Below are 24,940 nucleotides of genomic sequence, written 5' to 3' on the forward strand. Positions count from 1 at the left end.
CCCCTGGGACGCAGTTATGAAGTCTCTGGCCCCACCCCTCCAGCCTAGGGTGCAAGCCCATTGGCTCCAGTCCTGGAAGCCCAACCCCTTCCCAGAGCGGAGAGTTCAGGATTGGCTAGAAGGGATCTGAAATTTGCATATGAATCTTGCCCCCTCCCCAGCACCTGAGAAGTTAATTGCTGCAAAAGAGAGCAAGTTCCCACAGGTACCGGGCCAGGGTACTGCTGGGGGTGGCAGTGGGGTGTTTGGAAGGAGGGTGTACAGGGGTGGGGGGCACTGAGAGCCTCCCTCACTCCCTTTCCTGCAGGCTCAGAGACAAAGTGGTTTCAGGGGTGCAGCCTAGCATGTGGATTCATTTTTTTTTACCAGCACCCAAAATGTGTTACTGCTCTTTGCGTGTGGATTTGAGAGGTGGAAGTGGGCCCCACCTCAGCCCTCTCCTGGGCAGCTCTGTCGCTTGGTGCCTCACCTTTTGCACCTGAGAAATGGCCGCTGTGAGGCTTACACGGGCCGACGCCGACGAGCGCCAGTGTGGGGCTTGGCATTGTTTTATCACTGTCATTGTCATCGTCGTTATCAGATGCAGAGGCTGGGATTTCCCTAGGACCAAAGGGAGCTTGCGACGTCTGGCAGGTGGGGAAACTGAGGCCTGAGCGAGCGTCCATGCTCTGGCACAGCAGGAGCAAGGGCTCCGAGCGGAGGAGGCTTGGGTTCAGACCCAGGCTGCACGGCGCCCTGGCTGTGTCACCTTGGGGGCTCTTGTCCCCTCTCTCGGGGCCTCAGCTTCCTTGCCTGCAGACAATGTGGTCAGCACCAGCCCTGGAGGAGGTAATGGCGGGATGCACAGGTGCTGAATCCGGGTTTCCTCTCCCGCCTGGTGGCACTGCGGGTCTCAGGCAGGGTCCCTGGTGGGAGCTGCTCCCCGGAGACCTCGGCAGGTGCGTCGGCACCAGCCCAAGCATCTCAGGACACCAGACTGTGTGTGTGTCCCTGTCCCCGGAGAGCGTGGCTGCTGGGACAGTGTGCTCTGTTCCGCTAGAAAAGGTGGCCAACTGGGCTCTGCAGGAAGCCGCTGGGGGTCTCCCTAGCCTGCTTGTGTGCACAGCTGTGGCATGGACAGAGAAAGCCTGAATCCTGCTGGAACCCTGCGGGCGGGCAGAGCCGGCCTCCTGCTCAGCGCCCTGGGTCTCCCAGGCGATGCCAGCCCTTAGAAGCAGACCTGTGGTGCGCTCAGACTAGAGAGTCAATGACTGACGAGCAGCAGTGATTTGCCTCTTAGTCCACAACAAAAGCTAAAATAAAGTGAGCCCGTGAGCGATCGAGCAAGCAGGTGTTAAGGGTGTCGTCTGAGGTGGCGGCCAGGAGGGGCTAAGAGAGGTGGTATTTTCATCCACGGAAACCAGGCCACCAAGGCTGCGCACGGCAGAGATGAGAGGGCCCGCGCCCTGGGCACCAGCTCTCTGCCAGCAGGGCCCCCACCCCTCCTCAGCTTCCTGGAGAGGAGGAGGAGACAGAAGAGGGGGGGGCAGCCCTGCCCCACCTCCATCACAGCAGGGCAGGTGCCCTGGGGGTGACGGGCGGGCGTGTGCCAGCCACACTGCTGAGTCAGCCCCACCCCACCCCGGGGCCTCGCGGGCGCTGGGGGCTCTGGCAGCCGCGTCAGGGCTGCCCGTGGCCCACAGAAGTTGCACCCAGGAGCAGGTGGGGGGGGGCATGGGAAGCCCCTTCGCTTTCCTCCTCTCCCAGAGCCCAGCAACGGAGGCCACGGAGGCGGCAGTGAGAGAAACGCACGTGGACGTATTTATTGACGGGGAAGGAGACAACTGGTCACCCAGCGCACTCGCAGAGCGGACCCAGGGCCCCCGGAATGGCTTTGGCAGCGACCCCAGAGCGTCCCCCGCTCGGTGGGCTTCCACTGGCCCCACCCCCCTGCCTGGTCCTCCCTGCCCCCAGCCCCTTCTCTGTGGAGTCCCAATACCCGCCTCACACCCTCCGCCCCCGAGAGCTCCTTTCTCCTTGGTTCAGCCCGGGTTGGATCCTGATCCGGTTATAGCAGGAGCTTGCAGATGGAGTTCCACAGAACCTTCTAGAAGGGAGGATCCGGATTCCTGCCCACCTGCTCTAACCATTGCAGACCACGTAAACCTGTGTGCTGTGTTCCGTGGCTCAGTCTGAGGTCTCACCAGGGGCCACCAAAAACCCACGCCGGCAGAAGTAGCCCCCGAGCCGAAGGGGGCAGGGGCAGGCTAGCCGCCTCCTGTCCATGCCCAGCCAAGCCCGCCTGTGCACGTCAGGGTGACCTCACCCCGGGCTGTTAACCTCTGGGGCAGCTGTGTCTTCCCCTGTGGGAGGGCACACGGCTCGGCCAGGGGTTTACTCACAGGTGAGACTCAAGCTATGTGCAGGGTCCCCAGTCGCTGGGAGAAAACCTCCCAATTCCTCCCCCTCCTACTGCCTGCAGCAGGAAGGGGAGTAATTAAAGAGCATTAGAGGAAATTAACCCCGCCTGCAAGATAAGCTGATGCCTCCCACCCTCTTCCAACACCTGGGCCCCTCCCTGGCTACATCTGGACCGCCAGCTCCGCTCAGATCCAGAGCCAGGTACCGGGGATCCAGGAGCATCCGGACTGGAGATCCCCCGGGGCGCCCCCTGCCCTGCCTGCAGTCCTGGCCTCCTGCACCCCCACCCTGGCCTCCTGCTCACTTTGCCTCTCAGCGATCCTGAGCCGGAAGCCAGGACTCTCCTAATTAAAGGCTCAGCCAATGGTAACAAGCACCTGCTGAGCATGGAGTCGGGAATTAAAGGGTTTGCTTTGCTTTTCTTTCTCCTGTTTGCCATCAGGCCCAGGTGCTGAGCTGTCCTGCGTCCGGGTGCCTACACACAGGCGGAGGACGCTGGGGTCACAGCCTCGGGGGCCCCCAGGGAGGAGACAGCCGGTCTAGCCAGGAGGACCACCTGGGTCTCCCCTGCTGTGTTCTGAGAGCCAGAGCATCCTGGAGGCAGCGCCTCACCGAGACCCCACGGACCTTCTCCTGGGGCAAACCCAGAGTCTCTCTCCCTGCGCCCCCGGCAGGCGTCCGCATAGAGCGGCCGCGATTCAAGGTGAGGGCTGCCCGCCAAGGCCCCTCGCAGCCCTTCTCGGACGTGCTGAGGCTGCTGGTCTTTTTCCAGAACATCTGGGGGCTGTGGTCAGTCCGTCCCAGGTTGGGTGGGGCCAGCTCCAGAGTCCAGGCGGGGTGGTGTCCGTGCGTGCTGCAGCCCCAGCGCCCAAGGTGGCCAGCACACTTGCAGGCACTGGGCTGGCGGGGGTGGGGAGAGCGCCAAGTGTCCCCCGGGAGGGCAGCGAGGACGGCTGGTGGGGGGCGCTCAGGGCTCCATGTGCCACCACTTGAAGGCGAAGGGCTTCCGGCGCACGTTGGTGCCGCAGTGGATCTCCCCGAGCAGCTCGTGGTAGGACAGGAAGTCGTCGATGAAGACGCAGCGCAGGCCCAGCGGCTCCAGCAGGGCCCGCACCTTCTCCTCCAGGCAGCAGCGGCCGTCGATGATGGGGCCGTAGGGCTTGGGGATGCCCAGGTGCTTGCCCAGCACCACCATGTTCACCTGCGATAGAGAAGGCAAGGGGGAGGCTGCCTGGCTGTGGAGGCTCCACACGCGCGGCTCCTACCGGGCTCCGGCTGCTGCCTCCCCCTCCCAGGGCCAGGGCCAGCCCCGCCAGCATTCCTGGGCCCCCAGGTCTGTAGCTCAGGAAGAACCAGAGTGGAGGCAAGCAGAGAAGAAACAGATGGGTGGTTTCGAGACTCTGTAACAGCCAGAGCTGTAGGAGAAAACATACACTTGGCAACTTTGTATCAGTCAAAGCCTCCCCTTCCTCCAGCACTCTTTCCATCTACTAGGAAATCAGGATTATAAGGACTTTGTTAGAACAAGAGATTTCGCTGTCACCTGCCAGGAACTTGTGCCATAAGTATGCACTCTGGACAAGGCCTACAGTGCGATGTCCTCACAAGTGTGGCGTGCTTGTGCAGTGCACACCTTGTTCATCTGTTCTTGGCAGCCCTGATCATTGTTATCATTTATCGAGCCGTATACACACAGCCTCTAAATCTCACAACCTCCCTCTGGGGCTGGGGCCACATGATCAAGGCCACATGGCCAAAGGCTGGGGAGATGAAGACTGGAACTTGGATCTGACCCCTGCTTTCACACCCTGCCCGAGTGGGGCCACGTGCGGGGATGAGGCGCTGGGGGAGGGACAGGGAGCCCCTGGGCCACCTAGTGCATTTTGGTGGTCCCGCTCCTTCCTGCCGTGGAGACCTGGCTTGGGCTCTAACTGGGAAGGGCAGTCTCCCCAGCGCAGGGGTGGGGGCTTCTGAGGGAATCTCAGCTCCAGATTGACAGCTGAGGTCAAAAGGCTGTCTTTGGGGGCTCAAAGGGGACTCTGGACCCCGTGTCTGGAGGGCGGTCCTGGGTTGTCTCCAGATGGGATGGGCTGTCTGGGACTCCTTGCCTTCAAACTCCCCACGCCCTGGCCCACCACCCTCAGGTCTGCCCTGCAGGGCCACCCACGGTTGAGGCAGCTACAGGGTCCCTGGGGGCCAGTGCCATGCGCTATCTAGTTGCCCACCAGTGCTGGGGTGGGGGGGAGGCAGGAGAGGAAGAGGAGCCAGGCCGTGCCTCTGCTTCTTCCCTGGTGACAAGTCAGGAGGGTGGGGGCTGGAGCCCACTCTGCTGCCTGTGCTCTGTCTGGGGGCCTCGGTTTCCCCGTCTGACGAGCAGGGAAGCCAGCTGAGCGCCCCCTAAGGGCCCTTGCAGCGAGAAGGGACTGTGGAGATTCCCACGGACAGGGAGGCTGTCGGGCAGGGCCACTGCCCCAGGGAGGGCTGCCCAGGGTCGTGGGCTGTGGCCTTGGCCCTGCCCCACCCTCAGTGGGTCCCCGAGCGCTTCGCCGTCCAGCACAGCGGCCGCCGCCAACTACACACAGCTGCTCACGCCCAGCTTCACGGTGAACGAAACGGATGCTTCCGTTATTAATCCACACGCGAGCGCCCCATGGTCACACACAGGCGACCACGTGTCCACGGGGCCCTGACACATCTCGCGGGAAGTGCGCGGTGTGAGAAAACCAGGCCTAGCTTTCAGCCTTGTCTGCAGCAAATCCCACTTCGGTTTCCGTGCACAGCTGTCTGCCCCCTGGATCCAGAATCTTCTCATCCCAGGAAGTCCCGTGGCCGCACGGCTTTGCAGGGTTCTCCCAGCTACAGGTGCCCTGGCATCCAGTGGGCAGAGGCCAGGGCTGCCATCAACCCATACCCACCCGGCATCGGGGCCTCTGCCCCTGCCTCCAATCCGCACCTAGACCCCAGGGTCACTTCCGACCTTCGGCTTCTCCGAGAAGAGGGATTTCAGCTGCAGCAGGGCTCCCCCACCCCTCGCAGCTGCCACCGCCTGGCTTCCCTTCCCGAGGGCTTAATGAGTGCTTGGGCCAGGCCTGCACCTGTACCACCAGCATCTCCGGGTGACAGGCAGGTGAGATCACACCTGCTCACACTCGCCAGCTGCCCCGGGGAATGAGAGCCGGAGGCCTTGCCTGTGCCACCTGCGCAGCTGCCCTACCCCAGAGTTGCCTTGGAGAGCCACACGGCGCCGGGGGTGGGGGGCGGGGAGACAGCCGGGGTGGGGGTACAGTGTAGGCAGCCAAGACCCGGAAAGGAAAAGCTGAGACATTCAGAACCCGGCTGTGCTTTGGGGGCAGGGGCTTCCCTGTGCCCCACGGTGTGTCCCTACCCCGTACCCACTTGCCTCCCAGACAGGTGCACCTGCCTCATCGTGACCAGCAAAAATGCCACGTGGGGGCAGGCGCTCAGCCCCCCTCTCCCACCATCCAGGAGCGGCCAGGTTCAATCCCCACCACAAGAATTTGCTCCAAACTCCCCACCGTGCAGTCCCCACCTCCAGCTGCCAGCAGAGACCCAGAGGCGGGGTCTCCCCCACCCCCAGCACCCCCGCTGTTTGGGCTGGGGAAATCCCTGGCCATGGGCGCCGCCCTGTGCAGTGCGGGTGTGTATGGCAGCCCTGGCCTCTGCCCATGGTGCCAGGAGCACCCGCCTCGTTGGGACACCCACAGTGCTACACCCCTGGCTCCGGCTTCCTGTGGGACGGTTTGGTTCATCAGGCTCCTGCACCGGCGGGGGAGACCTGGAGCCGGGGCCAGGCCTCAGCCCGCCCAGTCCCGGACATTGTGGGTATTGGGTAGTGGACCAGCAGGGACGAATCGGTCCTGGTTAAGAACCATGCAGGGAAATGGTCTCTGTCTACACACACGCATGCGCACACACACATATGCACATGCACGAACACAATGCACACACGGGGGGGTGGGGGGCACATGCCCCTGGCCGCAGGGGAAGCCTCTCACCATGTCGGGGAAGAAGGCTTCCGCGTAGGAGCCCTTCAGGGTGAAGAGCTGCGGGATGTCCACGATGTCGCTCTCGGTCAGGCCCAGCTCCCGCTTCAGCACCTCGCGGTTCCAGTCGATGCACTTCTGGGGGCAGGAGGGGGCAGGAGGGCTCTAACCCTGGCCGGGCACCGGCTGTGCACAGCTCAGCTCAGCTCCGAGGGCCTGCGCAGGGCAGCAGCCGTTGCCATCCCCTGAGGGGGCGGCTGGGAAGCGGCAGAGCTGGTACCTGGACGGAGCAGGTTCTGGGTCACTAGGACACCATCCCGGCCTCAGCCACAGCACGGTGCACCTGGGCAGCTGGGGGCAAGTGCCCGGCCCCACTGGTGAGGGGCAGGGGGAGGGCATCTCCTCCCACTCACTGGGCAGCGGCACTACCCTTGGGCAAGTCCTGCCCCTTGCTGAGACCCCCAGAGTACAGCAGACCTCCCTCATCAGACTGGGAGCTCCCTGGGGACACAGCCCTGTCTCTCCATCAGACTGTGGGCTCCTGAGAGCAGAGACGCTATTCTACCCACAGGTCCCAGCCACCCCAGGACCATCAGAGACCCAGGGCTGAATCCTCCGCCCATCCCCACAGCTGCTGGGGGAGCTCCTCCTTGGAAGGTGGGGGACCCCTTAGAGCAGCCGGTGGCCCTACTGTGCGCCAGACTGCACGCACCTGTGCATGGAGATTGTCGCTCCTGAGACGCCTGTCTGCCAGCATCTCGTTGATGCTCCTGTTTGCCTTGTGTTTTAACCCTGCAAGAGAAAGACAGGACTGGGGCTGCAAAATCCAGGCCAGGATTTTCCTCCTGCCTCAGAGCCAGGCCTCCAGCAAGGAGATGGAGACCTGGAGACCATGCAGAGGGACCAGGCTGCGGCTGTGGGTAAAACCTGGTGACGGATTCGCAAACCCGTGGGCAGGGACTTCTGTGCGCTGAGCCTAGTAATTATAGCACCAGCTGCTGTTACCAAACACTCACCGTGCCCTGGGAGCCCTGCTCAGTTTGTTACTGAGCTTTAAAAGAATCCTTGGAGGAGTTAGTTATGACCTCCGACTCAGAGGCACCGAGAGGCAGCTCCGACCCCAGCCTTGATCCCAACGCAGCCAGCGGGCGGCAAGACCAGGATCTGAACCCTGTTCTTCCCAATGTTCCACTCCTCAGGTGAGAACACTGCAGTGGGGGCGGGACCAGGGAAGTGGGCAGGTCCTTGGCAGGTAGGAGGGGCGGAGCCTGTCAGTTTCTGGGCCTGGGTGCCTGGCTCCTCCTCCTCCACGCCCCCCTTGAGCCCTGCTATCCTCCCCTCATCCCCCCTCCCCCACAGCTCCACAGCCCCAGGAGAGGAACCCCAGGCTCCTCTCTGAGCCTGGAAGGGGGTGGGAGGGGAGACAGGCGAGCACGAAGGGGCCTGGTGCACACAGGCACCCAGGCACCCCGGTCTCCTTTGCTCTCCCGGGGTGTGCCCCAGAAACCGCCCTGCCCCACCCAGGAAGAGCCCTGGCCCGCAGGTGTCAGGGCAGCACCGTGGGCACTGTCCTGGAGAGCACCTGGTGTGACCGGCCGTTGTCACTCACCCTCAAACTGGGCCGCCTCCCCGTGGCCCTCCTCTCTCTTCTCGTGGAACAGCTGGAGGCAAGCGCTCGGGCTGGCCAGGAGCAGCCGGAAACCCTGGCACAGGGGGAGGGAACAGCTCAGGGGGCAGCCTCCCCCAAGACACAGGAGACCCCAACTTCAGGAGGGGCCCCATTCAGGCCGGGCATGGGGCACCCTTCCTCCCCCATCCTGCCACCAGCCCCGAAGAAAATGTCTGCTATTCCCTGGTCCCCCAGCCTGCAGCCCTCCCCCACCCAGCCACCGGGAACCCGGCTCGCCCTTCCACACCCACCCAGGTGCCTCCTGCCTTTTAGGGCAGCAGCTGAGCTCCCTTGCAAGTGTACCTGCTACCCCCTGGGAGCTCGTACCCCGCTGGGGTGGGCCCCCGGGCCCCCGGAATGCCCCTCCTCGCTCCCTGAGGGCCACCCCCTCCTGGGTCACCTCTGCAAAGCAGCAGAGCGCAGTGGTTAGTGCAAAGACCTGGCCCCTCCGCTCTGAATTTGAATCCTGCCCTGCCACCTGCAGGGCCTCAGTTTCCTCACTGGTAAAATGGGTACAACAGTCACTGCACACATCTCGTGGGCTTGCTAGAGGATTAAGCACTCAGATGAGCGCTTGGCACACAGTAGGTGCTCAGCAAATATCCCCAGCGCGCGCCTGGTGGCTGGGGCTTTGGGGGCAGGCGCACAGCCAGGAAGGGTGAGAACAAGGGCCCTCGTAGTCTGCCCAAGAGCAGCCTCCGCCTGAGGCTCTGCCCTCCCCCCAGGGCGCAGCTGGTCTCAGCCCTGTCACAGCCGGCGGGGCAGGGTCAGGCAGGAGGCGGGGACGCACCTTGGGGTCGGAGGTGGGCACGAAGCTCAGGAACTCGTCCACGTGGCCCACGGACAGCCAGCTCGAGTACAGCTCCACCGGCGGCTGCACCCGCTGGGCCTGCAGGAAGCCGCGCAGCGCCTGGGCCATCCGCCGCCCGCCGGACCTGGCCACGGAGGGACGGGCAGTGGTCACCCCGCAGCACTTCTCGGACGGCCCCTCCCCCCCACGACCCTCTGAGCCGGTCCAAGGGGAAACTGAGCCCAAGCGACTCAACGGGGCTCCCACAGCTGAGGAGTGACAGGGCCAGACCTCCCTGATGGCCAGTGGCACTGGGAGCAGGGGGGACCCCCAGGGGGGGACAGGGGGTCGACACGCCGCGGGTCAGGCCTGTGCCAGCACCGAGTGTCAGGGCGGGGCCGGGACCTGCCCCAACCCCTAGGTGCTCCCAGGAACCTGGCCCCTGTCCTGTCTGTCTCCCAGAGCGCCTGCCCCACCCCCACCCCGACCTCCTCCTTGGGGCCCAAAGGAATCCCAGGAGACAGCTGCATGGACCAAAGGGAGTGGAAGACCCCCGGGGCCCAGCCCGGGGTTCAGGGCAGCGGAATCCTCACTCAAGGGACACACAGCCTTTGGCTCCAAGCAGCCCCTGCTCAGTCCAGCGAGTCCCCGGGGTCAGGGGCTGGCAGGGGCAGGGCTTGTGGCCCCCACACCCCGCACGCCACCATCCCCAGGGAGGCGGCCCAGGAATCTGCATTTGCAGAAGCACCTGCTTCCCACACGTTCTGGTTTGAGGACCCTGCCCCGGGCACCCCGTGCTCAGCACTGTCCAGTCCCCAGGAGTCCCTGACAGGGGGCAGGGCCCCTCCAGAACTCCCTTTGCCAGTGGGGGGGTTGGCATGGAAAGAGGGGGCTGGGGCAGGGGCAGGGAGCAGGACTGGAATCCCCGCTCCGGGGGAGAAGACGTCACCCAAGGCCACGTGTGCATGGAGGGACCCCCAAGATGTCTTAGGCAGGCAACATCCCCATTTCACAGACCAGGCGGCGGAGGCTGAGGGAGTGATGTCACAAGTCAGAACGTCGGAGCTGGCGCAGGGGTGCAGCGGGTTCAGCCGCTGCTTGCGACCCCAGCGTCCCAGGCTGGAGTGCTGCTGGGAGCCCCAGCTGCTCTGCTCGCAATCCGGCTCCCTGCTGGGGGCGAGCGGCAGAAGGCGCCCCAGGGCTGGGGTCCCTGCCACCCGCCCGGGAGACCCAGACAGGGTCCTGCTCAGCCTGGCTCACAGCTGGCTGTTGTGGCCACTCGGGGAGTGAACCAGCGGCTGCAGGATCTCCCCAGCCCTCTGCCTTCCCGATAAACAAATCACTTTTTTTTTTTTTTAATCAGAATGTCTCGCTGCATTCCCCCCTTGCCCTGGCCGCGCCGCGCGCAGACACCAGCACGCGCCCCCTGCACAGACAGCGCTGTCCCGTGCGCTTACTGAGAGGGTCACGTCTCGCCTCGCACTTGCTGGCCCGGCCTGAGGACTCGACTCGGACAAGAACCCACGCCAGCTCCCGACCTCAGACGCAGAGAGCAGTCCTGCCACCACCACGCAGCCCGCGGACACCGACTCAGCGGCCTCTCTCCCTGCTCAGACCACGAGGAGACCTGGCTAAACCCCGGGGTCACTGCCATCTCACGCATGGTAGCTGCAGGACCTCACGGGGCCCCTACGAGGCCTCTGCCCGTCCCCCACCGACCCGGGGCTCCACCTCCCCAGCGCACTCTCTGAAGGCTGCAGCGCCCCCTAGCGCCCACTCCGGCCCCACCGCTCTCTGTTGCACCAGGGACCACCTGGCCTTCCTGGGTCTCGCTAGTCTCTCGCCTCCACCCCACTGGGCTGTGAGCTCCAGGAAGGCCGGGGTCTCTAAGCTGTTCCTGCCACAGCCTCAGCTCCACCCCCCGCCCCGAAACCACGGGATTGGAGGCTCTGCATAATACACAGCCCACGGTCCCCACGAACTGGCACGTGCCACAGACCCCCTGGACAGTGACGAGTGAAGGTCCTGACTCGAAGGTTGGGCTGGATTACAGGAAAGATTTCTCTGGGGTTTCTGTTATTTTAATCTCGTGTTGGCAACTTTAAAGGATGTATTTCAAAACAGTGAGAATGTGTTCCTAAGGAAGCAGCAGGAACCCAAAACAGATAAGGTTGGGGATGAGGAAGCCCCCCCACCCCCACCCCGGGTGCTCTCAGCCCTCTGCGTGGTGGGCAGGGGCATGGACGAGATGACTCCAGCCCAGAGGAGGCTCTGTCTCCGAGTCATCCTCAAAGCCACCACTAGGTGGCAGAGTTGCTCAAAGAACATTTCCAATTCGGCGTGCAGAGGGTGCAGACCCCAGGCCTGCAGAGCCGGGAACCGATGTCTGCTAAGCACCCACTATGCGCCTATTCTAGGCTCCTCCCACTTCGTGTCTTAGTGAATCCTCACGAGCTCTCTGATACCCACACAAGCCCAGCCTCACTCCCCACCGCTCAGCCCCTTACCCCGTCTGCTCCAGCCCCACTGGGCTCCCCGCTGTTCTAATGTCACCTGCCTCAGGGCCTTTACCGACCCTCTGCATGGAGCCCTGCACAGAAGCTCCGTGCAGGTCACCTCCTGTAATCGTCACAACAGCCTTGTGAGATGGGGCCATCTGCAGCCCAGGGTTACAGGCGAGCGGCCGGGGGCTTGGGAGAGGTATGTGATGCGCCTTTCTCCACGCAGTCCGTGCAATTCTCGTCCGCCCTGCGGGTTTGCTCGCTGTCCCTCTCTGCTGGAACATACTAGAATGTAGCCCCGTTCACTGCTGAGAAGCCACGGCAGGAGCAGGGGCAGCGGCCCACGTGGCTGTGTTTCAGTTGGGATTCCCACTGCGCCACTAACACGCCGTGGGCTCCTGGGCCAGGCTCTAGCCCTCTCGGAATCCCAGGACTCCGTCTGTCTGTGGAGGGCCCTATTCCCGTCTCAGCTCTGGGCACGGCCACAGCAGAAACCCCTGCCCGCCGTCCAGGCTTTGCTCCGTGCCTGGGCCCCCCAGAGCACACCGATGGGCGTGGCTGAGCCAGGGCTCCCAGCTCGGCTGCCCGGCCGGCCGCAGGGTGATCTAGAGGCTGGGGCAGGAGCCGGGCCAGGGAGCGGAGCGGAGTCCTCGGAGACCCCCCCCCCCGAGAGCCCCTCCTGCTCCCGAGCCCCCATTTGCTGAGTTCTGGGTCGCAGGCCAGCTCCCCAGGCTGGTGCGGGGCTGGGGCAGGGACCCCCTGAGACCTGGACGAGCCCCGTCCCCGCCCCCCCACCTCTGCAGCCTCCCCTGAGCCCTGCTCTCTCCGGCCCCCAGGCTGTGACCCGTGCGGCGCCCTCTGCCTGGCACACTCTGCCTCACTCCCTTCTCCGTGCCGGGTCCACGTCACCGCCGCCCCCAGGAAGTCTTCCCTGACACCCGCCTCAGGTGCTGTACAATCCCATCGGGCCGACATTGCTCGCCCGTCTCCCTCCTTAGACTACAAACCGCCCGGGGCGTGCTCCTCAGCTGTCCTGCACCCCCAGGCCTGTGGAGAGGACGTCGCCATAAAGTCATTGAAATAGCAGACGGGTGCACGCGACTTCGCCCTCCTGAGCCTCGGTGTTCTCATCTGTGAAAGGGGACAGCAGGGGCAGGCACGCGGCACGCGGTCAAGGTGCTACTTGGAGTGCCCCCCCACACTGGGGCCCCAGTCCCAGCCCCCTGCTCGTGTGCACCCTGGGAGGCAGCAGCGGCCGCTCCGGTACTTAAGTCCCCGCCACCCTCAGGGGAGACCCGGGTGGAGTTCCTGGCTCCTGGCGTTGGCCTGGCCAGCCCTGGCTGTCGCAGGCATTTGGGGAGCCAGCTGGTGGACGGAAGGTTCTCTGTCCTTCGACTCTCTCTGCCTTTTCCAGGAAATAAAAAATCTTGAAATAAAAAAATCAAGAACAAAATGGGAACCGATAGTCCCAAACCTGCAAGAACTAAATGGGCGTGGCGCACAGTAGGTGGTCAATTAACTATGCCCACCTGCTGCAGGGCGGGCCCAGGCTGAAGGCTGGCAGGGAGCGCCGGGCACTGAGAGCCGGCTCACGTGGACTCTCTGCCCCCGGGAGTGCTGGTTTTGCTGCTGGGACAGGGGTCTCTATTAGGCCCATTTTACAGAGGAGGCGACTGAGGCAAGGAGTAGCAAATACACTTAACAAGCATCTGTTCTGTTCCCTCATAGACCCCCGCTCCCCTCAGCAGTGCCTGGCACACACCAGGCGTCTTTACAGAAACTGAGCACCCACTGTGTGCCCGGCACCAGCTGGGCGACAGGTCCAGCGTTAAGCGGCAAGGCCGGACTCAAGCCCAGGTCGCAGGAAAGCTGCCCAGAAGCCTCTAGGCCCTGGGGCCCACAGGGAGTGGCCAGGGCCCGGCCCCCGCTGTGTCTGGGCATGAGTCACGGTCAGGTTGAGCCCGCTCCGGCCCCGGCCGTCCTCGGCCCCAGGCACCAGCCGGGGCACCTGCTCCCCGCCTGGGTGGCTGCCAGAGAGCCTAGCCTCGCCTGCTCCGGAGACCTGAGGCCACCAGGTTCACATCCCAGCACCGCCCGTCTCCCCTGGGCCTCGGGTCTGAGGGCAGCCAGGGGCCGGGGTAGGGCTGGGGGCGTTGGGGCACGCCCACGCTCCCCGCTCACCCCACCAGCAGGCTGGCACCGGGCGTGGGGGGGCGAGTGTGGAGCTCAGAGAGGAAGCAGTGCACCCACACCCCATTCCTCTGTCCCGCCGGAGGGCGTGGCCCGTGGCCAGAGCGCTAAACCCCAAATACCTAGCTTCCTGCCCCATCACAGCCACGGGGCGGGACCCACCGGGTCGCCTCTGTCACCTGGAAACCTGGCCAAACACACCCTGACCTCAGCCACCCGCCCTGGCGACCTCTGGGCCCTTTCGGGAGAAATCAACGAGTCCATCCCCCTGCCTCCGCAGCTCTGCTGGGGCTTCCGGCTTTTCGGGGAGGCCCCCTGCGGACATAGTGCAGGCTGGGGACTAACGGAGCCCCTAAAACCAGGGGAGGCCCTGAGGCCCTGGGCCACGAGCTTGCGAGTCCCCCCCTAATGTTCTGGGAGGTTCTGCAGGGAGAGCCCAGGACTCCGGCTTCCTCGGCCGAGGCTAAGGCCGCCTCCCAGGTCGGGTGCCCTGCTGGGGACCTGGGGCCTAGGGATGGATGCCCTGCGTGGTCCAGCCCTCCCCGGCCCGGCCCCGCACCTGGGGAAGCTGCCGCCGATGAGGATCCGGCCCAGGGGGTAGTCCTTGCCGCCCACCGTGACGGGCGGGCTGACGTCCAGGTTGCCGAAGGAGTCGAGGCTGGAGGCGCCGGAGGTTAGGGTCTCCCGGGTCACATATCCAAAGTCAGGACCCTAGGGGAGGAGCAGCGAGACCCCGCCCCCAGAAGGAGGGGTCAGTTAGGCCAGGAAGGGGCGGCTCTTGGAGTGGGGGTTGGGGGGATAACGGGGGACCTGAGAAAGCACCTCTGGCAGGGTCTCACAAACCCGCACCCCCGCTCTCTGGGCTCCGTGCAACGCAAGCTCCGGTGGATAACGGGATAACCGCATAACCGGAAGACCGCGGGCGCCTGGCAAGGAGCAGCCGTCTCTGAACCCAGAGCAAACCCCGTGGAGAGCAGACCACACTCACAGCGAAAGGCGCCCCCCGGTGCAGCGCGTGCAGAATCCTGGCGAGGCGGCCCCGGGAGGCCGGCCCCCGGCTTTTAGAACTCCAGGGAAGCCGGCGTCAAGGGGAGGCGCCGGGGCCAGCGTCCCGGCCCAGAGGGTTAAGCACCGGTTCGAGTCCCAGCTCCACTTCCGATCCAGCTTCCTGCTAACGCGCCTGGGCAAGCAGCGGAAGGCGGCCCACGTGCCTGGGCCCCTGCACCCACGTGGGAGACCCGGATGGAGCTCCTGGCTCCTGGCTCCTGGCTTGGGCTGGCCCAGTCCAGGCTGTTGCGGCCAACTGGGGAGTGAACCAGCGGATGGAAGACCTCTCTCTCTCTTTCTCTCTCTCTCTTTCTACCCCCGCCCCGTCTGTAACTCTGCCTTTCAAATACATGAATCTCCTTTTTTTATATAAAAACAGAAAAATAAGTTATTTTGGTGCAAAAAAATTTGACCTCGATGCAAAGCGTTCTCATACACGCCGTTCCCTGAACACTTTCTTTCCAACCTGAGAGGGAGCGCGCGCTCCCAGGTTCACTCCCAGCTGCCTGTAACAGCCGGGGATGAGCAGGGGGCTCGAGCTGGGAGCCAGGCCCCACGCCAGGTGCCCCACGTGGGCGGCAGGGCCCCAGTCACGTGGGCCATTGCCACTGCTTCCCAGGGAGGCGTCAGCGGGAAGCTGCAGTCGGGAGCCGGAGCTGGGTAACAAACCCAGGTACCCGGATGTGGGACGCGGTATCCTAACCACTAACAAGACACCCACCCATCCCCCCATGACGGAAACACCCACCCCCAGTAGCGGAAACGCCACCCCTCCTGTAGCTTTTTTTTTTTTTTTTTTTTTTTTTTTTTTTTTTTTTTTGCCAAGCAGAGTTAGAGAGTGAGATAGAGAGAGAGAGTTATAGACAGAGAGAGAGACAGAGAGAAAGGTCTTCCTTCTGTTGGTTCACCCCCCACGTGGCCACTATGGCCGGCGCGCTGCGCTGATCCGAAGCCAGGAGCCAGGTGCTTTTCCTGGTCTCCCATGGGGTGCAGGGCCCAAGCGCTTGGGCCATCCTCCACTGCACTCCCGGGCCACAGCAGAGAGCTGGCCTGAAAGAGGGGCAACCGGGACAGAATCCGGCGCCCCGACCGGGACTAGAACCCGGTGTGCCGGCGCCGCAGGTGGAGGATTAGCCTAGTGAGCCGCGGCACTGGCCCTCCTATAACTTTTTGAAGACCCCCTGTATGCATAGGTTTACATTTTTCACACTAAAACAAGCTTATCTTTTCATTCCACCTTCCATGGATTTTTAAGCGCCTGTACCGTAGGGACAGGGTGAAGGATCTTAGCTTCCATTGCAAGCTGGGAAAGGAGCAAACGAACCCCAAAGAAAGCAGCAGGTGCAAGATCACAGAGAGCAGAAACCCACAGAGGCCCCCGGCCCCACAGGTACAGCCTGGAGCTGGGGCCAGGTGTCCCCCGGCCCCACAGGTGCAGCCTGGGGCTGGGGGCCAGGCATCCCCCGGCCCCACAGGTGCAGCCTGGGCCTGGGGACCAGGTGTCCCCTGCCGGGCACTCGCCCAACCTCTCCAGGCTGGGGCTGATGTCCCCACTGGCTCTGCAGGCCCTCAGCCCCCTGCCCCGGCGCCCCACCCCCACCCCGGACTGGCACGGGGTCAACCAGCAGAGACAGGGCCACTCCAAAGACGGGGCCTGGAGCCCAAGGGCGGGGGCTGTGGGGGCAGCCTCTCTGGTTCCGCATCCTGATGTCACCACTAACTTACTGGGTGGCCTTGGGCAAGTTCCGTAACCTCCCAACCTTCATCTTCCTCCTTCGCAGAGAAGGACTTAGAATAGCTCTATCCATAGGTGTGCCCTGTCAGCTAAATGAGGTAGCCAGTGACATGCTAGGGAGACAGTGCTGGAACTCGCTACATGATGGCAGGTGCAGCTGTTGCCATCCTGAACACACGAGGTAGCATAGTGCCTGGCACACAGCAGGTGTTCAGAAAGCATTCGCTATCCGAGGAGAGGCTCTGGCTCTTAGAACAGGGGCCGGGGGCTCACCAGGGGTGCCCCCTCCCCCCAAAAAAGGCAGCTTGATCTCCCTGGGGCTGACTCTTCTGTTGATTTCCCTTTGGAAAACAGGCCCCTACCTAGAACTGCAGTCCCAGAAAAGGGGCGATGGGCACCGGTGTCCATTTGCATGTGGTTTGCATATCCCTAGCTCGTCCTGCCCCAGCCCCTCCCTGGCTGCCCCCACTTCCCACGTCTGCGGCCCCCCCATCTTCGCAGGAGAGGCCTCGCTGGGGGCTCCCGTAGGAGGGCCCACCCGGCCCCCTCCCCACTCTGCCTCTGTGTACCAGGATCCTCTTCAAGGGGAAGTCCCTCAGGCCTCTGTTCCGGGGCGAGTCAAAGACCACGGGGAAGGACTTGTGCGGGGCCTCGACGTAGCCAAACTCCATCTCGTCCTGGGAGAGGAGGGGGAGGGGAAGGAGGAGGGGGGAGTGAAGTCACCTGACCGCACAGGCGCTATCAGACAGGTGGCCCCCGGGCAGACCTGGGCGGGGTGCGGGCGCCGAGGTGGGGGGGTCCCGGCTGGGCCTAGGGCATGGGGAGGGAGGCCGGGGCCTCTGCCAGGAGCCAGAGGAGGGGGCAGGACCCGTGCAGGCTCCCCTGCCCCAGGCCTCGCCCCCTCCCACACGGCTTCCGCCCCCACCTGGATCCAGCGGTCATTGCGATTCTCCGCCCGCAGGCAGACCACCAGCCTGCAGTCGGCCTTCGACGCCAGCGAGGCCAGGTCGGCCAGAAACTTCTCATTGGAGCCGTGCGGGTCCACCACGCTGCAGAGACAGGGAGGCGGGAGCTGGTGAGGACCTGGGGCCGGGGCCGGGGCCGGGCCGGTGTGGCCTGGGTTCAGCCTGCACTGGGCTCTGGGTGGCCCCCCGGGGTGCAGAGGTGCAGACACAGCCTTTGCCCTAGAGAAGCTCCAGGCTCGTGGGGGACCCAGGGGACGTCCCCAGACCAGGTGACAGTGAGCAGGGCTACGCCCAGGCTGTGGAGCCCAGAGGGAGGCACCTAGGCCAGCACAGGTAATCCGAGAGGCCGCCCTGGAGGTGACCTGGGCCTGAATCTCTAGTCCTGGAGCAGGCGCCCCGGCTCCTCCTGTTCCTTAGCCCGGCCTGAGCCGAGGACCCGGGCGGGGCTGTGAGCAAACAGGCGGACAGGACGCCCTCTGAGTGCCTGCACACACCTGGGCCCAGGTCAGCAGAGCGAACCTGTCCGGCCACCCCCGTCCCGGCCTTGGGACTCGTGCGCAGCCCAGCTGTGGCCCTGTCTGTGGATCCGGCCCCCGCACAGAGGCCTGGCGGGGCCTTGTCCCACGCCCCCCAGCAAGGAGCCCGCCCAAGGTTCTGAGAGATGCAGATGGCCCAGGGCTGCACTGGGCTGGGTTCCCGCGTCCTCAGCAGATGCAGGAGACGAGGCCCTCTAGGGTCGCTACTGCCCAGGCCACGCCCAGGGTGCCCCAGGGCTGCAGCCTTGAGACCACTCAGGGGCCAGGAGGCGGGAGCCGCAGCCGGGGACCTGGGCCAGGCCCGAGCTGCAGGGCGGTGCCCACGCACACCGGCTCCGGTCCTGGGCCCTGCTCCCTGCCGGTCTGAGCGAGGGGCCAGCCAGCACCCTGTCCCCACCCCTCCACATCCAGGGCCATGGGGCGGGGGGGGTGGGGCGGCCTCACCTGCACACATACAGCTCCAGGGGGGGCTGGGTGTTGGGGGTCATGATCCAGGGGGCCACGCGGAAGGTCACGGTGTCTGTGAAGACGGGCGCCTCGGCCAGGGGCTGGGGGGGATGGAGGGAGACTCAGCGCCCAGCCCCAGCCCGGCCCCCACAGCCCTCGGCCGAGCCGCCGTACCCTGGTGTCCAGCAGGCTCACGCTGAGGGAGACCACGCCCGCGAAGTCGGCGTCCGGGAAGGCGAGCCCCTCCACGTGGAAGAGCACCTCCCGCTCCCCCGGCTGTCGCTCCACTTCGTAGGACAGGAGCCGGGGCCCCAGCACCTGCCTGTAGTCCGGGAGGGACCTCCCACCTGCGGAGAGCCAGGGTCAGGGGCCAGTGCCGGGCGGGGTCCCGGGGTGGGCAGGAGCCCCATGGTGGGAGTCCAGGGGCAGAGCCGCCTCGGGGGTGCCAGCTACTCGGGTCGCTGTCCAGCCGCGCCACGCCCACGTCACGTGGCTGTGGCTCAGTGAGTCGGTTCCTCATCTATAAAATGTGCCACGGTGTGTTTCTCGGGAAGCCGTGAGAACTCTGAGCCAGGCAGAGATCAAAGTCCCCGACACAAAAGGGGGCCGGAACCCCAGCTGTGGCCGGAGGAGGGGACAGAGTGTGCAGGGAGGTGCACCTGTCATCCCTGAGAGCAACCATGCGCCCGTTCTCACTAGGCTGGGGAGATGCTGGAGGACTTCCCGCCGCCGCGTGGTGTCTTCCAAGCAGGAAAGCCACAGGGACAGAGAACAGAGGGCGGGGAGGGGCCGGGGAGGTGGCCAGTGTCCCAGCGGTGGCCGGGTGTTTTTATTCGGGACAGTGAAGACGCCAGGGACGAGGAAGAGGCGGCGGCGGGCGGGCGGCGGGTGGGATGTGCTAAATGCCACAGAGCGGTTCACTTAGAAATGTTGCAAGCCGGGCGGCGGCACGGGGCAGCGGTGACCTTGACCCCATATCCCAGCTGCTCCACTTCCCATCCCGCTCCCCGCTCCTGCCCTGGGGAAGCGACGGAGACCGGCGCAGTGGTCCTCGGGCTCCTGACTCCTGGCCTTGGCCTGGCTCAGCCTGGCTGTTGCAGCCATCTGGGGAGTAGACCGGCGGGTGGGGGACTCTCTCTCTTTCTCTCTGCCTTTAACAGCCTCTTCCTGCGGCTTTGCTTAATAAGAACTCTGGGGGACAGGACAGAGAGGATGGGGTGGGGCCCGGGCCGCAGCCTCCCCTGGGCGGTGCTGGGCAGGCAGAGGAGGGAAGAGGTCCCAGGCCGTGGACAGGAGAGGGGCTTTGGTGCTCAAGGTGCCGGGGCCCTAATGCCCGCTCTGCTCCTGGTTGGTCCTATGACAGTGAACTCATGCGTTGGAGCCTCGGTTTTCCTCCCTGTACAATGGGCCCAATGCGGACCCTCGTTCCGGGACACTACATTGGACACCAGCGGCGTCCAGTTTAGAGAGTGATGAATGGGTGGGAGGGCTGGGAGAGATGGGGGGGAACAGGGAGGGGAGGGCGCTCAACCCCCACCCCCACTCCCACCCCCACCCCGGCCGCTCACCCCGAGCACAGAAGACCCGCAGTCTCTTGGCATCAGATGAGGGCACGTTCAGGACCAGCCTGTGGCTGTCGAAGACGCTGTCCGGACCTTCGCAGCTCAGCACCATGGGGGACATGTCCTTCAGGTCTGGGGACAGGGGTGCCTTTACAACCCCCACCCCGGCTGGGTCCCCTCCCCACCCCCCACACTGGCTGGGTCCCCCCGACACCAGCTGGTTTCACCCCACCCCCACCCCGCGATCGCTGTCGCTCATTGGCCAGGCCCCCCCCACCGGCCAGGTCTCCCCCCCTGACCGACCTGGTCCTCTCCCCCAACTCCGGCCAGGTCCCCCCTCCCCCAGCAACCGTGTCGCTCACCGGCCAGCGATATCAGCTGGCCATCATCAAGGTCGGGGTCCCTGGACCTGTCACTGTCACGGTCGCAGTTCACCAGCAGGATGGCCCCATGGCCCTCAGGGCCCCAGTGCCAGGTTCTCTGGGGCCAAATAAGAAGATCTGGGCATCAGAGGGACTGGGGGCTCGGGAAAGGGGGTTCTGCACGGGGCCCGGGCCGCCCCTCCTGGCAGCCTGAGACGCACGCTCTGGGTTTGCTGAAAGACTCACAGAGGGACTGCAGGCTGGGAGCTGGAGCTACCCAGAGTCACCCCGTCTTTGTGCAGTGAACAACGTGTACAACCGCACACACCAGGCACAGGGGCCCCGGGGGGGCAAGGGCACCGCCTCCACACCCAGAAAGGGACCTCAAGAGCCAGCGCCGCTCGGTCCGCCTGGGGCACAGAGGCTGCCTGCCCACCCTGGATGGGGGTGAGGGGTCGAGAACCCGGGGAGACCCTCCCCACCCCAGCCCTCCCCTGTGGCCTGTCCCACAGACGTCCCTGATGTCCACCCACTGTCCTACAAGCCCTGCACGCTGAGGCCCGCGCTGCAGCGGGAAAGATGGCTGGGACCTCGCCCGCCTCGGCAGCCACCGCTCTGCCCTGCTCGCCTCCGCTTCATCTCCAGCCGACTGCGGGGCAGGGCTCAGCCTCGTGGCACCCAGGAGGGAAGAGAACCCAGGCTCGGGGACCACACCGAGCACTGCCAGCCTAATGGCCCTCTCGTCCACCCCACCAGGGCCCAAGTACCCTCGTGCAGTGAGCAGCCTGCACAGCCGTCCACGGCAGCCCTGCACTGCCTTGTCCATAAAGCCTTACGATCCAGGCTGCCTCTCTAGGACCTTTCTCTGCAAACTGCCTTCAGCCTCAGATACCTCCTGCGGGGGAAGACCCCCCCGCCTCCTCCTCCTCCCCCCGCCTCCTCCTCTTCCTCCCCCCACCTCCTCCTCTTCCTCCCCCACCTCCTCCTCTTCTTCCCCCCGCCTCCTCCTCTTCCTCCCCCCGCCTCCTCCTCTTCCTCCCCCCACCTCTTCCTCTTCTTCCCCCCGCCTCCTCCTCTTCCTCCCCCCACCTCCTCCTCTTCCTCCCCCCACCTCCTCCTCTTCTTCCTCCCCCCGCCTCCTCCTCTTCCTCCCCCCCGTCTCCTCCTCTTCCTCCCCCCCCCCGCCTCCTCTTCCTCCCTCTTGGGGTCTAACTCGGGCTCACCACCACAGCTTCCTCTACAGAGGCTCATCTCCTTGCCTCCAACCACTCAACTACAAAGCCCCTGAGCGGTTCAGGGTTCAAAACCAGAGCTCCAGACGGAAGAGGCAGCGAGAAAAGACCCCGGCCCAACCCTAAGACAGCCCGAGAGAGACGCGGAGGGTGCGAGCTGGGCACAGCGGCTCCAGTGCTGCTCGGACGCTGCACCCCACGCAGGGCGCCTGGGTTCGAGTCCTGCTTACACCCCCGAACCCCGCTTCCTGCGAAAGTGCGCCCTGGGAGGGCACCGTTCTGAGACCTCTCTGTCTCTCCTCTCACTAAGGACACAGAGAGTTTAAATCGCCTTAAATATGAGCAGAGAGGATGAGTTCTTGTCCACGAAGCACATGAGTGCTGGTCACGTGGCGTAAGTGCCCACCAAGGCCTGTGTGGCCATCCCTGGAAGGGTTCCCTATGCCTGGGAGACCCCAGACCCTGGGGCCTCGCCAGCCCCCTGGAGGGAGGCCCCCTCCCCCAGGGCCACCCCAGGTTCCGGGGGGTGGCGGGGGGGTCTCACCTTGTTCCTGCGGCTTCTCTTCATCTTGCCGGTACGGCCCAAGTCCACATCGAGGGAAACATCTGGAAAGCGATGGGGCGGGGCTGACGGGGCCTCCCCCAGCCCCAGGCCCACGAGAACAGAGAATGGCCCATTCCCAGCCCAGGGACACCCTCGCCCTGGTCCTCGGCGCTGGGGGCGTCAGTGACTCGGGTGCTGGGGGCCCCGTGTCACTGGCTGTCGAGCTGCCGGCTCTGGTGGCCTGGGCCTTCTGGAGTCTACACTGGTGGCCCTGAGCGCTGGCAGCTGGGGACCCACCCGGGGTTCCAGGGACCGGGCTCTGCTGTCCCCAGAGCCTGCGCCGTGCGCTTGGACTGGAGGGGCCCGTGGCTCTCCGGGATTTGGTGCCAGGTCCTGGTGTCCAGCGAGGGCACACCGGAGACTCAGCCGTGGCTCCAGCTGTGGGCTCCCGGGCTGTGGCATTTCTAGGTCCTCCCCTTCTGCAGAAAGCACCCGGCCCTTGATCAGGCCCGAGGTGGAACAGCCAGGCATCCAGCACATGGCGGGAGGCGGCTGGCGGACAGACCCAGCCGCACCTGAGGTTTGCGGCGCCTGCGCACAAGCTGCAAGGCCGCACCTGCTTTCTGACGGCGGAAGCCCGAAGCCACTCTCCGAAGGCTGAATCTCAGTTCACTGCTGAATGAGCGGACGGGCCTGGTGCGTGGCGGCAGGTGCACCTGTTCCCTGCTGACTGTGCAGCGCCCCTCCCAGATCCCGCCCCCACTCCTGATGGAGACGCACGACCCGGAAGTGAACTCTGTGCCACCAGCTTTGGGCCATAAGACGCTGCTGCTCGGGTCATGCGTGCAACCTGCAGGTGGCAAGGCCCAGCTCCCTAAGCACTGCTGGGGGGAGGGGGACAGGTGCGGGGTGGGGGCCATGGTCTCCAGGGGCGGTACTCACCCACACCAGTGAGGTAGAGCACGCTGTGGGCCAGGGCGCCCGCTTCCGGCTGCCCGAAGTAGGAGACCTTTACCTGGGGACACACAGTCGGCCGGAGGCCGCCCCTTCAGCCACGGCTGTTGAGGGGGGCGGATGGCGTTGCCCCTACAGCCCCACTGGGAGGAGAGGGGGCACGGGGGCCCAGGGGCAGCTGAGGGCCCGGGACGCAGGGGCTCCAGGCTTGTGTTCCCAGCTAGAGGCTGTGGCTGCCCCCCCCCCCCCGGGTAGGCTGAGAACAGGACAGTTTGGGGCCAGGGGCGGGGGGTGGAGGGTGTCCCAGAAGGAGCAGGTGACCGCAGGCCACATCCAGGGACCGGACAGCTGTCGTCACTGTCGTCAGCAAGTCCCGCAAACTCCCCGAGCCTCTGGTTCTCCGTCTACAGAATGGGAGCCATGACCCCCACCCCACCCCCACCATCCCAGGCAGGGGTCTTGGAGCTGCACCCGGTGCTCCGCCCCATGGCCTTGGGGACAGGGCACAGGCAGAGCCCGTCCTGCAGCCATGCGGCCCCAGCCCCCACCCTCTCCAGGGCCTGCTGGGGAGAAGGGATCGTGTCAGTGAGCAGGAGCCCGGGACAGCGGCTGAGAGAGGTGGGGCTGTTAGGAGTGGGCATCTGTTCACGTGCTGTCCCGGGAAGATCCTAGCCCATCCTGCCTCAGGGCCTGTGCACCTGCTCCCTCTGTATATGAATGGGGGTGTGCCATGGGGGCTCCTGCTGTAGGTGGAGCTGGGGTAGGCGACACAGCCCCTGACCGCCACGGTGGCCTCTTACCTTCAAGTCATTTAAGTCCTTGCTGGCGGTGCCCACGGACAAGACCACATCCACGTTGGCATCCAGGGGCCAGTGGGTCTTGCCCGCAGGCTCTGTCACCTGCGTGGGGTCATAGGCCACGAAGACCTCCACGCCGGGGCTCCCGGAGACCCCGAAGGTCTTGGCACCCTGGGGAACGTCCCTGCCAGGAAGAGACCACGGATGACGGTGGCAGTGGGCGGTGCGCCGGGGCTGCCGGCCGTTCAGACAGTGCCCCCCGCCGGGCTAGCGCGCAGCTGGCCAACCTCCAGGCGCCCCACCCTCAAGCCTCCCCCACGTCGGCCACGGCCACGTTCCCCAGGCCTATGGGCCACCCGTTGTCTGGCCAGGTCTCCCGACTTCCGCGGTCACCGCTGTGCTTCCGGCCTCCATGAGGCCCCCTGCAGGGCTGGGCGCCGCCTCGCTCTTCTCCCAGTGCCACCCGCGCCCCTGCTGTCTGTTCCGCAAGCATCAGTCGGGCTGTGTGCTCCTCTGCTCAGGAACAGGGGTCTCCCTCCCGGCGGGCAGAAGGCACGCTCCTCCCAGTGGCACCCAGGCCCCCGCTGACCGCCCTGCCACCTCCCTGGCCCCTCCTCCCCATTCACGCTCCTCACACATTCTGTGCCCACCACACTGGCATTCTCTGCTGTTCCTCAAAGACACAAGGCCGTCCTGCCTCAGGGCCTTTGCACCTGCTGTTCCCTCTTGATAGAATGCTCCCCCCACCCCCACATAGCCACATGCCCCCCCCCCTCACCGCCCGCAGGGTTCTGCTTAAATGTCCTCTTCTCGGCGAGCCCCTCTGTCACCGCATTTCATGTCGCACCTCGCCCCCTCTCCTCGCCCCTGCTCTGACTCCTGCCCATGCCTGCGTGGTGTCCCTCTCTCCTGCTAGGTCCGCCCCCGAGGGCAGCAGTTTTGTGTTTGGTTCCCGGCTGGACCCTTCGCACTCATGACAGTTCCCGGCGCACTTGCTCTTGGATGGAGGCTCCTCACGTCCTGCTGCCCCGCCGGGCGTCCCCAGGCCCACCTGCACCTGATAGAGATGTCGCCCGTGACTGCCGCGGTACCCAGGGACCCACACGAACACCGATTCCCCAGGGCTCTGGAGAGGAGGCCGAGGGCACACACGCTGCCCCCAGCCACAGCTGCTTAGGGCCACGGAGGGAGCCCTGCAAAGGCGG

General features: G+C 65.2%; 1 protein-coding gene across 2 annotated transcripts in view; it reads right to left on the reverse strand.

The window, feature by feature from the left end:
• Positions 1–1,777: 1,777 nt before the first annotated feature.
• The window catches only part of PADI1 (peptidyl arginine deiminase 1), a 34,478-nt gene continuing 11,315 nt past the window's right edge, over positions 1,778–24,940 (reverse strand). The window contains exons 2-16 of one of the 2 annotated variants that reach the window (XM_070079224.1): positions 23,739–23,919; positions 22,927–22,999; positions 21,985–22,046; positions 20,209–20,326; positions 19,853–19,978; positions 18,459–18,631; positions 18,282–18,385; positions 17,262–17,385; positions 16,906–17,013; positions 14,114–14,265; positions 8,864–9,008; positions 8,014–8,107; positions 7,117–7,196; positions 6,417–6,539; positions 1,778–3,601 (exon numbers count right to left, since the gene is read on the reverse strand). In XM_070079224.1, the coding sequence (XP_069935325.1) occupies positions 3,368–3,601; positions 6,417–6,539; positions 7,117–7,196; positions 8,014–8,107; positions 8,864–9,008; positions 14,114–14,265; positions 16,906–17,013; positions 17,262–17,385; positions 18,282–18,385; positions 18,459–18,631; positions 19,853–19,978; positions 20,209–20,326; positions 21,985–22,046; positions 22,927–22,999; positions 23,739–23,919 (1,897 nt within the window). In that variant the 3' untranslated portion in view covers positions 1,778–3,367. Of the gene's footprint in view, positions 3,602–6,416; positions 6,543–7,116; positions 7,197–8,013; positions 8,108–8,863; positions 9,009–14,113; positions 14,266–16,905; positions 17,014–17,261; positions 17,386–18,281; positions 18,386–18,458; positions 18,632–19,852; positions 19,979–20,208; positions 20,327–21,984; positions 22,047–22,926; positions 23,000–23,738; positions 23,920–24,940 lie in introns of both variants that reach the window. The other variant, XM_070079223.1, reaches the window with a different exon arrangement.

The sequence above is a fragment of the Oryctolagus cuniculus genome, chromosome 7 (assembly GCF_964237555.1).
Source record: "Oryctolagus cuniculus chromosome 7, mOryCun1.1, whole genome shotgun sequence".
Taxonomy (NCBI): domain Eukaryota; kingdom Metazoa; phylum Chordata; class Mammalia; order Lagomorpha; family Leporidae; genus Oryctolagus; species Oryctolagus cuniculus.